The sequence below is a fragment of the Haplochromis burtoni genome, unplaced genomic scaffold (genome assembly GCF_018398535.1).
Source record: "Haplochromis burtoni strain Fernald_Lab_line unplaced genomic scaffold, NCSU_Asbu1 Contig_232, whole genome shotgun sequence".
Classification (NCBI taxonomy): domain Eukaryota; kingdom Metazoa; phylum Chordata; class Actinopteri; order Cichliformes; family Cichlidae; genus Haplochromis; species Haplochromis burtoni.
Window position 1 is genome coordinate 339025 of NW_024582593.1, and position 14939 is coordinate 353963.

The following is a 14939-nucleotide window of genomic DNA, read 5'->3' on the forward strand; positions in this document are numbered from 1 at the left end:
GAGGACAAGAGCGGCGAGGTCTATCGCGATAGCTTAATTTCTCTATCGAGTAAAAGTTATATCGCGATACATATCGTTATCGTTCTATCGCCCAGCTCTATATATCGGATGACGATATAAAAAACATCTATAGTTTCATTTTACGCTATCGTTTGTTTCGTGGTGTCACAAAATAAACTCTTTACGGCAATATTTTTTCATCGTTTTGATGGTCACTGTAGTGGCTATATTAATTTTTTAAAGTTCTCTCTTTCTCTTATATTTTATATAACCACACTACGGACAGACAAGCACCTGTTTTTATGCGTTGTCGTTAGCAACAACGATGGTAACACCATCGTGTGTCTGCTTGTTTATGTTCCACATAAACCTTTCACAATAAAGCTCAAGATCCTGTTGAGACTTTTCAAAATAAACTGAATCACGTGAAAAAGCAGATTATTTACGGATGAGAAGTAAAAAAGAGCCGCCAATAAACCTTCGACTCAAACGTTAGAACAGGCTTTTCCCTGCAGCACGCCGTGTAATAAATACTCACAAAGAAAACGGCGGCCGTTACAACTTACGTCTAAAAATGTATCGTTTCATGCATCAGTTAAACACTCGACTCCAGCTACATGACGCGCAGCTGGAAACACTTCCCGCAAGACAAGCTGCCCGAGATTCACAGAATTTACAGAAAATGTTACATTTTTGTGATTTATATCGTTATCGGACGATAGAATTCTTATATCGAGATATGAGATTTTGGTCATATCGCACAGCCCTATCTACAGGGACGATACTGAGGTAGAAATACTGCTTTAGCATTAACAGGGCAGCTGGTTTGAGACTGACTGTTGGACCAGTTGGCCAGGTGGGGAAAAACACTCAGTGGATCACACAAACACAGAGCTGATAAAAGACATATGAGAAAAAATGATTTCATGTACTCTAAAAGGCACCCCCATCGAAGTGGTTGCATCCATAATTTTCTGCATTAAAACGGTAACCTGTGTGTATTGTTGTCATGCAGCTGTAAAGACCAAAACCATTTTGTATCAGGCTGAAAACAAAGTATGGAAATATGAACATGTCTATGGAGACTGCCTCACTTTTGAAGCATCAAGTGGCCATTAGAGGAACTGCAGCTCTTATCTGCCACATTGATGGCTTCAAGTTGCATTTTGGTCCTCGTATCAGTCATTCCTGTTAACAAGTGACAAAATCAGACTTTTAATTAGACTTTTATAAGCGTGCATCCCTGAAGTAAACACAATTTACTCCCCACCTCCGCTCACACTAAGGTGATAATGCTGCTTCTTCTTTTCTCTGACAGGTTCTTTTTCTCAATCACTGAAACAAATTGAAAACTGCTGCTAATTGGCTAACAGATGGTTGCAAATCTGGCATTCCAGGGGAAGGAATAAATGTTACAATAAATTGGAAATCTGACAGTTGTCTCCAACAGAAAGAGAGGGTGTGTGTGTGTGCGTGTCTGTGTTATTCAATTAATTGTGCCAAAGTAAAGGTGTGCTTCTTCGAGGTGCTTTGAGGCGTTATGACTGGCAGTGCAGAGTATATTTTCAGCGAGCAAACATCTGAACATGCAGAACTTCACAAATAACTCATCAGGGAAGCCGTCCATCATGTGGGTCTGATGAGGCCAGGGCTCGCAGAGATTTATTTCCATCCTTTTTGTCTGACTGCTAGAGCGTTTACCATCACTCAGCCTCAGCTCCACATCAGCAGGTCCATCTAAATTAGCCAGCTAATGCCAGGCAATATTTCACCTCACCTCCACCCCAGAACAGACCAATCAATGGAGGTTTGAGTCAACGCCATGATTTGTTTAGCTGTAATGAAGCCACGTAATTCACCTGCAGCTTCCCCGGCCGACAGCACTTGGCTGCGTTACAAATGCCGTTTCACACTGATTGGACTGTCGACGTTATAAACGAGGAGAGGGTGAACACGGGTACCATCCCTCTGTCTGCGGGAGGGGAACACACTCCTCCTTTTATTTGTATGTAATATCCAAACATGCATGCAGCTTTTTTTTTTTTTAACTTAAATTTTTTTTAATTCACTGTTTTATTCATTATTGCACTGATTGGCTGTGATTATTTGGCTTCCTCAGAATGATTGGATTCTGATAAACAGGACTTTGCTGAGTAACCTGATGGAAACTGGGACCATTACGTCTCACACTCAATCCTCCATCCTCTCCCCGCCGAGCTTTAAAACATTTAGAAAGAATAAGACGTACCATGTAATTAGTTTGGACTGCCTGGGAAGTGGGCACAGTGGCAGACTGTGCCAGTTCAACCGTCGCTGCGTCCACATGCTGGCTATAATTACACGATTTCAGAGTTTGCAGCTGAACGTGATGATTATCTCTTCAGCATGAAGGGAATGATACGAGTGTGGTGACAGTGGTCTAGATTTTCTTAATGACCCTTACTGTAGTACAAGACATGACCTCACTAGAGATTTATAACTTAGTCTTACTTTCCAACTAAGTTCGCATAGAACAGTGTGTGACTGGTTCTGGCTCCCACCAGCTTTCCCTAAAGTTTTAACAAATGAAGTCATCTGGTGAAATGGAAAGTTCTGAGGAAAATTACCATTGACATCCGAGACAGAATTCATTGTGAGGTGTGATTCTCCTGGCTGACGTAACCTGATTCAAGCTTACCTCTGTGAATTACACGCTGTCACTATATTGTCCTGAGTGGATAAGGTCAGCTAAATCATTCCAGTGCTGATCTGATAAAGCGATGTGACCGTATTCACATCACTTCGTCAGCTAACGTTACCAAACCATCACCGGATTCATTCCACGCAGCCAAGTTAAAGCTAGCTAGCCAACTCTACTGCTTGGTAACATTATTTGTGCATGTAAATGTGGCTTCTTCTCCACACATAGAAGTTAGTCATGGAGTGCTGGGATCAACTGCATTTACATTTATACATGCTTCCTTGAGGCAGTATCGTTCAAAAGCTCATTGCTATGCAGATGGTCTATCTGTGAAGCCAGTTAAACTGCAGCCTTGTCTCTAAAGAATAAAATCCTGGATGTTGTAATTTTCTTGTCTCACATTTAGATAAAACTGAGGGTGTTATACAGTAAGTCTTGAGCTACACCCTTATTTACATTTTGCAGGAAAATGGGTAATGGGTGGCATTTTTCATATGCAGTGATTTACTGCACACTGTGTGGTGTGCCAAGTTTTCAGCTTGTTGGTGCAAAAATTAAATTTTATGCTGTCAAACTATGTTGTCTTTGGCATTTTTCATAAGGTTGAATGAAGAAATGGGAACAACAATGGAGGTTACGCCGAGCTGCTTTTAATACCAAAACCAAAGAAATGCTGTGAGAACAGCAGAACAGATATGACAGAGTTTCTTATTCTTAATGATCTGTTCCCGTCGTGCTCGGTTTCTGTGTTCGAGCTTCATCTTATCTGTAAGCGTTGCAGTCACGCTTTACAGCATGTTGTGCTGGAATGAACCTCCAGAATCTGTGGCAGTGTGTTCACTCTGTGGGCCTCAATTGTCTTCTGGTCACACTGAACGAACAAACACACATATATATACACACACACACACACAGAGCGACTCAGCTATTCTCCATAATGAAGTCCTTGTCATTCATATGACACAGAGACTGCTCTGGCCCACATTCACATTGGCACAGAATGTCAAAAATTGCATCGAGGCGGTGGCGGCGTCCTGCCAGCAGCATTACAGGAGGGTTAATTATTCACTGCTAAATATATTTTCTTACAACAGTCACTGTCACGCCAAGAGATAAACGAGGAAATTGGGGAAACTGCTGTGTTGACAGAGTTTAGTGTCTGTACACGTGAAATCTCTGCTGTAGAAGCCTCTGCAGAAAACTTGGGCAGCACATCACAGGTCTACCTGATGTGGCTCACATCGTACTGACTGGTGTTGACGTGCTCAGTTATGTGCTGTGCAACCCAATGAATGCACTGTCATAACAAATCAGCAGTAAACCATCCCGTCAGGCACCGATGGCCGAGAGGCTCACTGTTCCATCCCGAAGATGCTCTCTGACCACAGTCCCTGCATCCAGCTCACCTCCATACACACAGAGAGGCAAATTAGACCGATATCAGAGTCCTCAGAGACATAGAAGTCAGAAAGCTGCGCTGCTGCCAGTCACGAGCTGAACTTTCTGGAAATGCAGCTTCTTGCTTTTTCACTGCATTTGTTCAGCGTTCAGTGTTTCATCTAACACCTTCAGTGCACATCCTTTCTCACAAACTTTTTCCTCTGCGTGAGCTGGCAGCAGCAGCCCTTCCACTGAAGCTTATCACCTCTGAAAAACAAACGCCGGAGCTAAAAGCATTTTTTGGACCCTACTTACTTTTGGGAGTGCCAGCAGAGAGGGAAGCTCGTCAGAGACCCTATAATCGCAGGAAACAAAAGCCTGACAGGTTTTAACACTTGAAGCCATCGTCTCCTCAGAGGATGTGTCCCAGCTGGCATGCTTTCAGGCTTTTGCAGCTTTTTGCAGACCGGAGGGGCATCGAAGGTTTAACTTGCGATGCCTGGTTTAAAATGTCTGGTAGCTGATGTGGATGATTTATTTCCTGCAAGATGAATGCAGGTCACTGAGATCAGTTAAAGTCCTCCTGTGTGCTGATATCTGTGCAGCTGAAGTCTACACTGCTGGTTTAAAGATGGAATTAAATATAATTTAATGTAATTTATCAAATTCAGATGTTTTGTTTAATTCTGAGTGTTTTTCATTTTAAAACAAACTACTATTTATGTGTTGCAGTGACACTGGTAGCTGCTGTCCTTTACTGGGCTGCAGAGAGCTGTTGATGCTTACATGTAGTTTTCAGGGTGAGAAGAATAAACTGAACAAAATACAAATTAATGAAAAATGATTCCTATGCAGAAACAAACTGCACCTTCACTCACCACAAGGGGGCTCCAGCACTGGTTGTGTGTGTGTGTGTGTGTCTGCAGTCTAACTGTGTTGGGTTGTGTTGTACAGCGCGATGACACAAAGCCTTCCTTTGTCAGTCTGCTGGAGGACCCGCTGTCTGTGTGGCTTGCTGCGCTCTTGTTCATGCGTACATGCGTACATGCGTGTCACACTGGTGCCGCTCTTTGGAAACACTGAGTGCTTCTGGCCTTGGCGGCTGGACAGAGGCTCCCCGCCATTCTGCTGCTGTGAAATGGGCCATTGTTCTGCTGATGCTGCGCAGGGCTGTGACTCAAACATGAGGTGGAAACGGATTACTCAAATATATGCAGAGTACAACACGATGTTTATGGTCTCCTGGTAACTCGACAGGCCCGACCGTCCACGCTGGAATACTGCTTAATATTCAGGCGCTCTCTGTCTCCGCTGCAGCAGACGCTCTGAGCACAGCCTGTGCATGTTTCAGATAACCTACAATAAGTGTAGAGTAATTGTGGGGGCAATATCAGCAGGTGGAATTTTATTTAGTTATGTTTTAATGTTTATTAACGTTTCCAGCTCATGTCATGTCGGCCGTATCTGACCAACAAACCATAACCCAGAGATTTTCAAATTAAAGGCATAAAACAGACCAGACAAGTTGCAACCTTTGAGTTTTGTTCAATTAATGAACTAAATTATAAACATAATTATAATTAGTTACTCAGATTTCTTACCGTGCACCATTCCACATGCTTTCAGCTCTATATTCTTCTACTAGAGTAGCTCTGCATGATTTACAATTTACAGTAATCTTTATTTATGTGATGCTGCATTACTGCAGTCACTCTGAAGCAAGCAATTTTGGCTCCTCCACCTTTATGCCAGCTGTCTTCTGATTGGCTGCCCCTCACAGACAGAAGGTTTTAACAGCAGGTGGGTGGGGCTGCGATGCCCTACAACCTGAGCACGTGGCTCACAGAGATTACTTATTATTTGAAACGTTGGTGATTTTTAATAAAACAGTCAATTTCTAGAACACGACAAGGTTCCACGTTCCAAAATGAGGTCCACATTCAAAAGAGAGAATTTCAGCAAAGGGTGAAATCCGCGCTGATCTCATCGCTCTGTGCTGCACGCCGCACTCCGCCTCCACACAAACAGCACAATCTGCTGAGGTAATCCTCGCAGAGAAGGAACTCTGAGGCCACTTCACCCTGTGCTGATAGTGCAGCGCTGAGTCTGCTCACTGTGCCTGTTGCACTACAAGTGTACACACACACACACACACACACACACACACAGAGCTGTGGATTAGAGATGATTTGAGGAATGTCTGCGTGCCTGTCAGCAAAGGTGGAGGTTTTTACTCCAACATACCTGTGATTGTGTGAGAGTGAGAAGAGTGTGAAAAGCCTTTCTGCTGCCGGTTTAGGACGACTGTGAGGTGTTTATCCTGCAGACACAGCGTCTGTATTTCCTGCTGATGGAGGAGGAAGCCGTGTGCGCTTCAAAGTGTCTCTCATTTTAGTTAAAGACAATCATTTTTAACATGGGTCGAGACAGCAGCTGTGTGCACGCACAGCGATCACACACAGTGCACAATCAATCTGGTTAACAAACCCCGGGCTGATTCACACAGAGATGAGCCTGCAGTGCAGTTCAGCCCAGAATCTACAGGCATCAGCATGGTTCCATAAAACGTTTACACACACAAACTCTCTAATGGGGTGTAAAGTCATGGTTTGTGTAGCCACGAGGCAAACCGAAGCACAGTGACGGACTTCAGGTGTACGAGCCACACCCCTGAACTGAAACCTGGATACCCACACAACAAACAGCTGAATTGTGTGTGTGTGTGTGTGTGTGTGTGTGTGTGTGTGTGTGTGTGTGTGTGTGTGTGTGTGTGTGTGTGTATTGTTGATGGGGAGCTCTTTTCAGTTTTTGAAAATGTGTTGTGTGACAGCTGTGCACATCATTCTCAGTCTGCTTTCTGAGGTTTGTGTTGTGAGCATAGACTGTGTGAGCAAGTGTCTCTTCATTGTTTGTGAAGTCTTGTTGGGCAATCTTTTAAATACAGTCTGTGGTGTTGAACGTGGAGTTCAGGTTGTATCACTCCTTGTGAATGTTTTGTGTATTTTTCTGGCTCAAATAACATTGGATTTAATGTCCCTATACCAGCAGATACATTCAGTAAATGCATATCTGTCATATTCATAACAGTTTTTGAACACTGAGTAAAGAGCTGCAGGTACATCACAGAAACACGAGCCCTCCCTGACCTCCGTTACAGTAATATGAAAACACTTTATCATACCAGCAGCTTTTGTCTGACTAGCTTTATAATTTTTGGAAAGTAATTCCAGTCCAAGTTCTCTAAGAGTTTTTCTGGAGGTCATCCCTGCAGGCCCGGTGCTGCTGCTCAGGTGTGAGGTTACATCATGTTAGAGAAGAATAGAAATAATTGACAGGTGAGGGATCATGAGTGTGTCCACACAGGCCTGCTTCGTCTCAGGTGGAAATCTTTCCCTCCTCCTCCTGGAAGAGAAGAAAACATCTTCAGCAGCTCTTGTGTGAATCTTTAATGAAGAGGACTCTGTGTCGAGTCTTGTGTGAGCGAAGCTGTGGAAGAACAGACTTGTTTAATTTTTTTATCTCCTCCCCGTGCTCTCCCGCAGGTCGACTCTACGCCATGCAGACGGGCATGAAGCTGGACAGCAAAACACCCGAGTGCCGAAAGTTCCTGGTCAAACTCATGGACCAGCTGGAGACGGTGAGTCGGATTCCCTTTAGTCCTGTTCCTCCTTCAGTGCGGACCCTTTTTCCTGTTTAGTTCTCTCTTGCTGATTGTGTCACGTTGAATAATGAGTAAATGAAGCGCATTAGCTTAATCATCTCAAACCAGGAGCTTCAGTATTTCAGGAGCTTGCTGACTGCATCTAAATGAGAAAGATTAATTTGGGTCTGTTCGCTGGGTCTGATTTTCATTCCTGCTTTTGACTTCAAGTGATTAAGAGAACAAAAACACGCAGATGAGATGGTCATTGCATTTGTTTCATAAACATACTCTTGATTTTTCTGGACTCCCTCTCCCTCTGTGGAGAGGGGACACGGGCTTGGGGGGTCCCTGGTTTCTGTGCAGGCCTCGAGGCCATGCAGGCTGCAGCTCATACTTTCATTGGGATTATTTATTTATTTATTTATTTATTTTATACTGAAGTTTAAGCTTTGCATCGAGAAAATCTGCCAGATTAAATCAGCCCGGTTTATTTTTATTTATCTGTAAGAAACCGAGGCTCATAGAGGACGACTGAGGAGCTTTTGTCTGCCCCTGCTGTACAGCTCAGGTTTAGTAAATTAATAAGAGATATGAATAGAAGTATCTCGAGGGTTGATAAGAATCTTGTTGGATTTCATATACATCAGATTTTAAGTGATGTGTTACGTGAAGAACAATGACCTCCTGCTGAGCTGCACGGTCCAGCCGACAGCCTCGTTACTCCTGCTCCGAGCCTGTGACGCTGGCTGCACCGCTGCCTGTACACCGCCTCTACCTCAGCAGCACACGGCTGAATGGCTCTTTTCTTAGAAAACACACATACGTCAGGTATTACTATGTTGTGGGGACATCTAATTGACATAATGCTTTCCCTAGCCCCGTACCCTAACCATGAAAAAAGAATGCCTAAACCTAACCCTCATCCTAAACCTAACATAACCATAACCTAACTCTAACCCTGACACTAAAACCACATTATGAGTCTCAAAAATGCCTTCAAACCAGGATTTTGGTCCCCAGAAGTATAGTAAACTTTAAATCTTCGGTCCCCACAAAGATATGAATACACACACACACACACACACAACGCAGCCCTCTAAAAGGCTTGACATTTACCTGTTGGTTATCAGAGGCTGCACTCACTGCATAAGGTCCTCTCAGAGCTTTGAGGTTTCTCTCCTCGGAGAGGTTAAAATACTGCTGGGGTCCCAGTGACCCCAGAGTGCCCCCTACAGGTCATATGCACTGCTGGGCAGCAAGATATCATAAGTAATGCAGTAAAGCCTTCAAAAGGTCTGTTAGCAGACATACTTTGCAGGCCAGGTAATGTCATAATACTTCAAGTTTTCCTTCAATTTGTCCATGTATGTATGAACTACGAACACTTTGATTAGTACGTTCTGTGCCATGTCACGCAACGAGCCTGAGCCTGTTATTTCTGAGCCTGTATTGTTTTAAAAGTGGTTCAAGCCATAGACTGTACATAAAAGATGGCTGCAGATAATGTGATGTCACACACTGGTATCTAAAGTTCTTGAACTTTTTCTTGAACTTGGCATTTTAGCTGTTGTTGTATTTTTCTCAAAAGCAGATGTGGTGAGTGAAGTATGGATCTAAGGAAACCATCCTGAAATATGCGCCGCTTTAGCCTTCTTTTTGACTCTGACGGGTACATGGTTTCGAAAATGAATGTCATGTTGTGCACAATAAGACGTAAACCCAGTGATAACCCAGACAATGTTCTCCCCATTTCCTGCCACTGCGCTCTGAACCTGAAGTGTGTACAAGGACAGGAGAATGTCGGATTTAAGCGTCATTTAAGTTACTGACCCTCGTTAGCGACTCGCGGCCAGAAACATTTCTCTCAGATAGCACAGAGTGCAGAGCGACAGCTGGACAGCTGTGCCACACCTCACTGTCACTCTGGATATGTGGTCAAGTTGCACATATTTACAGATGCCTCACTAAGACAGTCCTGAGCCTCACTGCCGGGGAGTGTAAGCCGACCACAACAAGGTAATCAACAGCCTTTGATTTATATTGAGATTTATATTGATAACGAACGATATATAAATCTACCAATAACAAGCTTTTGTTTCACATACCATTCAGCCTGAACCTCTGATCAGAGATTTTACATTCAGTCCTTCACATGAGAGCAAAGGCCTGATGATGTAAGTTGTGGGTTATATTAACCCCCACTCACAGCTGACCAGTGCTGACATTTTCCTGCTGAGGTCGATGTAAAGTTATCCTGTTCCATCAGGTGAAGACTCTTTGGGTTTTATCTCTTTTCACCATTTAATGTGAAATGGTGTTATTATTATGGTAAATAATCTTTACCATTAGGGACTCTTATTGTGCCACAAGTCTGACTTAATTTTGGAATAAGACACGTTGGTTTGCGTCTGTTTGTTCTCCGAGCTTACGAGAACATCTTGTGCTTCTCCGTGAGTCACATTTACGTAATGCAGGCTGCTCTCCTGTCTGCTAACAGGAACGGGCTAATTAGATTTTGTGGAATTGTTATGATGAAGGGAGGAAGGGAGGGAGCAGGTGACCGGGCTGAGAGTGTCCCAGCGGGGGGGCCAAGTGAATTTACCGAGACTGAGAAGAACCAACGGAGAGGTGATGAAGCTCTAAAACACATCCGTCAGCTTCAGTTTTACTGTCCATGTCATTTTTGATCCTGTAGTTTCCCACCCTCATCGCGCATGTTTCTACTTCTACCGTTACATCCAACGTTTACTGTTTCAAGTTTTACTGCAGTTTGCTCTGGGTGGAGTCTTTTTAGGGAAATATTCTTAGGTAAACTTGTTCAGTGTGAGCATTTATAAAATATGAATATTAACTGTTGGTCGTAAAATATCAAACAGTCACTCCTGACTGTGTCAGCTTCTGCTTGATGCTGTGAACATGGAGTGACGACTGCCGCGTTTGTTGCGTTGTCTTTCTGACGCCTATTGCCGGCTTGGAGTCGCAAGCAGGTCAGTTGCTTGAGACGTCTCGATGCATCACTGCAGGAGCGAGGAGAGTCCGAGAGGGAAAGCTGATGCAACATCTGGTAAAGAAAAGAAAACTTTAATTTCCTTTTTTTCTGAGGAGCAGCAAGAGTTTAGGAGAAGACTGCAGGCGAGGATGGCCACAAATAAGGCTGTGATCAGGGCCTATGCCAGCTTTCAGAGCAGGTTTCAGGTTTTACAGAGAAAACTGGTGTCATGTTGTGAACCTGTTGCAAAACTGTTTCCCAGGCTGATAGCAGGCAGCAGGAGTGGTTCAAACACGGACCTGATTCAGGCTCCGTCTTATTCTGATTTGGTTTTGCTCGGTAAACTTCAGCTGCAGTCAGACTGTGATCACACCAGCACAAACCCAATTAATCATGTGGAAGCGCTGCTATTGTCCAGATAGAGCCCGAACAAGGTCTGTGAAACACGGGGACACCCGAGGTTTCCACTCCTTAATGAACTGTTGCTTGTTGCTGTGCAGCGCTCTGAGTCAGGATTTAAATCACAGCAGCAACTCTGTCTGCCCCCCATTTCCCCAGTGACCTGGCTCGTACGTACTAGGCATTAGGCATGCTGGACTTTTATTTTCCACTGTCATTGCCAGCTCAAGCCTTTCACTGGGACGGTGGAAAATCACTTGTTTGAAAATCAGTTTCATGTGATGCAGGATGGGAAACCTCAGAGATGCCAGTCATGGTAGATGCTGCTAAATTTAGATCTTTGTCTCCTGCAGCAGCCACTGAGGATGAGCGCCGTGGTCTCTCACAGCGGGGAGAACAGGGTGGTCAAACAGGTGGTCCTTCTTCTGTGACTTAATCAATCTGTTTTACCTGCAGAGTTTATCAGGTAAAAACGATGGAGGACACACAGCAGTTTAAAATCAGCTCAGCCGCTTTACGAACGGAGTGAGCGAATGAGTAATGCGGCTAATTCTGGCTCTGTAAGTAAAGCAGATTAACAAGCTGCTTGATTTGCTTCTACTTTGCATTTTATTGGCAGAGAACACATTGTTATTGTTGCTCAGTCGTGTTCATTTAAGGGTGAGAAGCCAAAATGATCGAGGTTATAATTCAATCAATTCTGCAGCCTTATCAAACATACTGTACAAAGACTCAGATTTCTTGGAGTCTGTTCGATGAGTCTGTGGTGGTTCTGATCACCTGTGACTGTGGGAAGTACGTGCATCTGAACAAAGATGGACTTTATCAGAACCACATCATGGACTGAACTGAAGGTTTTCAGAAATGTAGACCCAAACCCAGATGGATACATGTGTCCAGCTGTTTGAATTTCCTCTTGAGCCCTGAGCGGTCGAGGAGTTACGGTAAAATCCTGGTGGAGCTGATTTTTCATGCCACTCTGTGAGTACTTGGTACACCAACTATCACTGCAGAGCACAGGTTCTCTTTTTTTCCAAAACCGTTTGATTTTCGTCTCTAACACAAACATTAACAGAGTTACAGTAAAGCGTGCTTTTACACGGACCACCAGGTTCATGGTTCAAAAAGGGTTAAGACCTCACTAACGTCAAGGAAACATGTATTGATCTCAGACACTCAAAGCTTTCTGAGTTTAGAGACACTGACTTGAAGCTCAGACACATGAACACTGCTCAGCGGATGATGGAGGAAAATTCAAATGACTGCAACTAGAATTTAGATTTGAATTGATTTAAATTTAATTTAATTTATGCAGCGCCAAATCAAAACAACAGTTGCCTCAAGGTTCTTTATATTGTAAGGTAGACCCTACAATAATAGATGCAGAGAAAAGCCCAACAATCGTACTATGACCCTATGAGCAAGCACTTTGGCGACAGCGACAGTGGAAAGGAAGAGGTGGGCCGAGGCTGCAAACTTGAGCATAAAGCATCAGCTGCAGTCAGAGTTGTTGGAGCTGGAGTCTCTGTGATTCATTGTCACTCACATATTTATGGTCTTCATTTATTAACAGAGCTCATGAAAGCGCGGCTGGGCGTCCCGTCGCTCATGCACACTGCTGTGCACGTGTGGATTTCTGTGTGAAGCGGACCCGGTTTGTTGGTTTGGACTTGGTTTGCACCTCTGTGCGTCACACTCGCTGCTCCCAGAGTCAATAAGGCGTCACGGTCTCGTATCAAAGGCTTGCTTCGCTCTAACCTGGTCCAGGTTTACATTTAAAAAGTGGCGCTAATTCTTCTGCTTCACTTTAAGTTTGGTCGCCTGTCAAACGGAAACCTAACCAGAGCGAGCAAGCCTGAGAGTCATGGCTGAGTTTAGCGACTTTCCTTTCATCCCACATTCTTGTATTCCCAGGCCAGTTGTCCTCTGCTGTCCTACGCTCAGCTCAGTGCTTTTACATTCCTCCGCTACGACTCACAGTCAGCGAACAGAGTATCTATTCAGCCCGGCCAGGGTCCACCTGCTGGAAGCAACCCGTGTGTTTGCTTTAGTGCTTTTACAAGAAACCCGAAGCCTGCTGGACGCCGTAATGGACAGAGCTAGGCATTTCATATAGAGGAGCAATTACAGGTGGAGCAAACCTAGTCAAAGCGAAGCAGAGCGAGCGAGACTAATCAAGCATCATGCTAGATGGCACCCGCTGAAGCGAGGACGTGTTTGCCTGAGTTAAAACATTTGAGCTAAGAAGTCAGAAGTGTTTTTCCGTGCACCAAACCAAAAGCGACACATCCAGGGATCAGGGTTAGTTTCTCCGGCCTCCGCTGGATGTTTAAAGGATCATCTGCAGGTCCTACTAAGTTTTAAAAACTGTAAATAAAGCAGATACTGGGATAAGTACATCCAGTAGATGGAATACTCCAGAAAAAGGGTTTAGCTGGTCAAAGAGAGGCCCTGTTTTAATGATGGCTTTGTGTGAATTTGTGGGCACTGGTGTGTAAGTGTTGGTCTTCGTACAGTGAATGCATTGAGTGTGTGTCACCTGATTCAGCAGTTAAAACAGTACCTGGTCTAATAGCTCTGCAGGTCTATCCGTTTGCAAACGTGAGCGTGTGCAGATGTTCTTCTATATTTCTGATCTGTTGATCAGTTTCAGGCTAAAACGTATTACACCTTTCACAACCAAAGTTTGACACTAAAACAGATTTATTGCTTTTCTCTGCAGAGCTTACACGGTTCCGTTCATGTGTCGTTGTTTTTGTTTCTCCTGCAGATGAAGAAGGAGCTGAGTGATAATGAGTCGATCAGTCAGGAGGTGGTTGGGAACGCCCACATCGAAAACTATGCCTTAAAATTATTCCTCTACGCTGACAACGAGGACAGAGCAGGACGATTCCACAAGTGAGAACCGAGCCACTCCTTAAGTGTGTGTGTGTGCTTCTGTGTGTGTGCGCGCGCGTGTGTGTGTGTGTGTGTGTGTGTGTGTGTGTGTGTGTGTGTGTGTGTGTGTGTGTGTGTGTGTGTTGTGGTGTGTGTGTGTGTGTGTGTGCACTTACTAGCAAGACTTTGAAGTTGGCTTTGGCCTGTAATCATAACATCCCAGAAGAGTGTAATGGCCCTGCGTAACTGGTTTGTCAGTGTAATGATTTAATCATTGAATGATGCTCTGATTAGTCCAATTAGAAACTTTGAGGTATTTAAACCTTCAGTTCATGATGGAGTCTAAACATTAGATTGCCATTACAAAGGACTTGATATGAGATTTGTATTCACGAGTACAAGTACTTCATGGAAGGAGTCGTCTTGCAGGAAGAACCACAGAGCAGCTCCCAGCCCTCAGAACCACAAAGTCCTGCTGTTTCTCTGCTCAAAAAAATATCTCAAACCTCAGTGAACAAGCGGGATGCACAGACTACCTGGTGCACTGGTGTTCTGTGGACCACAACAATACGATCTGTGACTTTGAAAATGTGAGCACAGCTTCTGTCAAAAGAAACTCAGTTTCTCAGATAAAGGTAATATTCAGATTCCAGTTAGACCCGTTACTTATACTGTGGGCTCTATAAGACCAGCTTTGCATGATTCAGTGTTCAAAATAATTCTTCTTATACTCATACTGGGCCACAGTGCAGCTCATCCTTGCTTTGAACCAAAAGGTTTTACTCGCCCGTCCAAGAAGGAAAGTTTGTAATTATTAATAAATCGATTAGTGACGGTCTGACGTTTTATTCACACATGGTTTAATTATGACCTTCCTCTCTAATCTGATCATTCACGAGGAAGGTCAGTATCTAACCGGGTCACTGGAAGGGTTTGTTGGAGGATTTCACTGGATAATTATATTTTTTCTT

At 43.9% G+C, this 14939-nt stretch overlaps 1 protein-coding gene across 3 annotated transcripts in view; it reads left to right on the plus strand.

The window, feature by feature from the left end:
- Positions 1 to 14939, plus strand: part of vta1 (vesicle (multivesicular body) trafficking 1) — a 56946-nt gene that overhangs the window by 7431 nt on the left and 34576 nt on the right. For all 3 annotated transcript variants that reach the window (XM_042226878.1, XM_042226879.1, XM_042226880.1), the window contains exons 2-3: positions 7603 to 7697; positions 13862 to 13989. In XM_042226878.1, coding sequence (XP_042082812.1) covers positions 7603 to 7697; positions 13862 to 13989 — 223 coding nt within the window. The remainder of the gene's footprint in view (positions 1 to 7602; positions 7698 to 13861; positions 13990 to 14939) is intronic.